The sequence below is a fragment of the Salvelinus sp. IW2-2015 genome, linkage group LG17, assembly GCF_002910315.2.
Source record: "Salvelinus sp. IW2-2015 linkage group LG17, ASM291031v2, whole genome shotgun sequence".
NCBI lineage: Eukaryota > Metazoa > Chordata > Actinopteri > Salmoniformes > Salmonidae > Salvelinus > Salvelinus sp. IW2-2015.
In genome coordinates, this window is record NC_036857.1 from 41838888 (window position 1) to 41841263 (window position 2376).

The window sequence follows — 2376 nt, forward strand, 5'->3', positions numbered from 1 at the left end:
CTTCCCTATCTCGTAGCCCAAGCGGCTAGTTTCACTCCGACCTGGATTCGCCAGGAAGCACTGATTATAGCCTTCATAACTGCTGGCCCGCGGCTACGTTCCTCCTGAGAGGCATTATTTACCTCCTAATGGTGCCCGGCTAGTCCGCCTGAGTGGAGGCTATATAGCGCTTCCTAATGGTGCCCGCGGTCTAGTTCCGTCCTGAAGTGGAGGCTATATTAGCACACAATTCGCTAATGTGCCCGCGGCTAGTTCCTACTCCTGAGTGGAGCATATACCTGTCCTAATGGTGGCCCGCGGCTAGTCCTCCTGATAGACGGGCTATATAGGCCTCCTAAGCTGTGCTGGGCGCCGGCTAAGTTCCATCCTGAGTGGATTGGCTATGATTACTCCTAATTGTGGCCCGCGCGCATAGTTCCTCCTGAGGTGGAGGCTATATATAGCCTTCCTAATGCGCCGCGGCTAGTCCGCCTGATGGGGCGTATTGCCGTTCCTAATGTGCCCGGGCTAGTTCCTCCTGAGTGGAGCCTATAAAACTAGGCCTTTTCTAGACTAGAGAGATTGACTGGTTCTCTCTGTTATTGTGTGGGAGGACTAGCTGAGCACATTCGGCACTATGGCTCATTATGTGCTGTAGCAACAGAAGGCTAGCTGTTGCCGAGCACTTAAGGCTAGTGGAATGCTATGGCTCTCTAAGGCTACAGCCTAGCGGTCCTCTTCTCCTGTTAGCCTAGTGCTGGGGCTAGCAGTCCTCTTCTCCTGTTAGCCTAGCATTGTGGCTAGCTGTCCCCCRATCCTCCTGTTAGCCWAGTGCTGGGGCTAGCTGTCCCCCCATCCTCCTGTTAATGGTCCGTTAGCAGTGCTGAGGGTGGTGCTGTAGAATGCTCTCCTCTCTCTCTGTAGACACGCAGGATGGCCTCACACATAAACCGGAACTGACACTTGAACACAAACAAAAACAGTCCAGTCACATACAACAAACATACCAAAGGAAGTTGCAGACATAGTCATTAGGGTTTCAATGCTGATCTTGGGAGGAGAGTAGCTAATGGTTAGACGTATAGGCGCGTGTGTACCGTGGTCTGGATCATCATGGCCCTCTGGTCTCGGAGCGTCCTGATGATGTCCAGAGGGAACACAGGTCGACCGCTCTCCAACAGCGACAACGCCGTCTCCATGGTAATGAGAACACCTGTACGCCCAATCCCTGCGCTGCAATTACATCAACAACATACATGAGGTGTTATAAATCTTGTAACCCTAGTGTGTGTGTGTGTGTATGTACCTGCAGTGCACCATAAGTGGTGTGTCTCCTGTCCTCCTCTCTCTAACAGAGGTGATGAACAGCAGGAAGTCTGAGGGGTCATCAGGTACACCATGGTCTGGCCATGCTACATACTGCAGGTGGGTCACCGAACGCTCCTCTCCCAGCTGGAAACACACACACACGTTTAGGAAAAACAGACAGAAAACAGCTGAGAGAACACACACTTTTCCCCCATCTGTCTCTCATAAAATATATTTTCATAAATTAACTTGGATATGTGGATATGTGATTGTAATGGGAGAGATGGATGATATGTGAGGAGAGAGAAACTGAGAAAAGTGTAGGGTATGGTAACGCGTTAGTTACTGTGATGAAGGAGAGATGGAGGGATAGAGGAGGAGAGTAGAGGGAGAGAGGAAAGATGGAGAGAGGCAGAGATGGAAGAGAGTAGAGGGAGAGATGGAGGAGGAGTGTTGTCCAGCCTGTGGTCCATGCAGGGATTAACTGACAGCCAGAGGAACAGATGGGTCTGCACAGTAGTGTAGTGTTGTGTGTGTGTGTACTCTTTGGCAGGCTATTATTGTAAAGGAGAACATGTTCTATATTAACCTCTGTGGTGCAAAGGTAAATAAACAATGCCAATGGAAGCAGAAACACGTGGAGCTGGATGGGGATAGTTTGGTCAATGTTTTCTGTGGAGAACACACATATGGCACACCTCCTGTTATGTGAGCCAGGTCATGTTTGTGTGTTACCTGTGTGTGTGTTAGGGTGAATTGGCGTGTGACATAGGCCAGGTTGCATTCCTCAGAGTGGCAGCTGACCCTCAGGTACCCATAATCCCTCACTTCAGGAGGGTGTGGCCAGTACTGGTGGCACTTAGTCTGAAACACACACACACACAATTAATTTTGACATTCATTAATATTGATTTACTATAGAGGCTGTAATCTTTAAGCTCTGAGAAATGTTATTTTACTGAGTTGTGTTTCATATTTCTGAGTCAGTGCTTCACTCACCGTGTTCTCCCAAACATCTCAGGACATTCTCAGGGCCAGTACTTATATTACATCAGGAGATGAGTGGAAACTGACCGTCAGCCTGAATGT

At 49.2% G+C, this 2376-nt stretch overlaps 1 protein-coding gene across 1 annotated transcript; it reads right to left on the reverse strand.

The window, feature by feature from the left end:
- Window positions 1-694: 694 nt before the first annotated feature.
- LOC111976352 (tyrosine-protein phosphatase non-receptor type 4) lies at window positions 695-2287 on the reverse strand. The gene is made up of 4 exons (XM_024005131.2): window positions 2023-2287; window positions 1286-1431; window positions 1077-1212; window positions 695-941 (listed from the first exon to the last, which is right to left on the reverse strand). The coding sequence occupies exons 2-4, from the start codon at window positions 1297-1299 to the stop codon at window positions 843-845; spliced, it is 249 nt and encodes an 82-aa protein (XP_023860899.2). The 5' UTR covers window positions 1300-1431; window positions 2023-2287; the 3' UTR covers window positions 695-842.
- Window positions 2288-2376: the final 89 nt, after the last annotated feature.

Excerpts from the sequence above, each read along its gene's own strand:
- LOC111976352 (XM_024005131.2), bottom strand. Across the intron at positions 942-1,076 it reads CCATGATGATCCAGACCACG|TGTCAGTTCCGGTTTATGTG; the intron begins GTACACACGCGC and ends TTTGTGTTCAAG.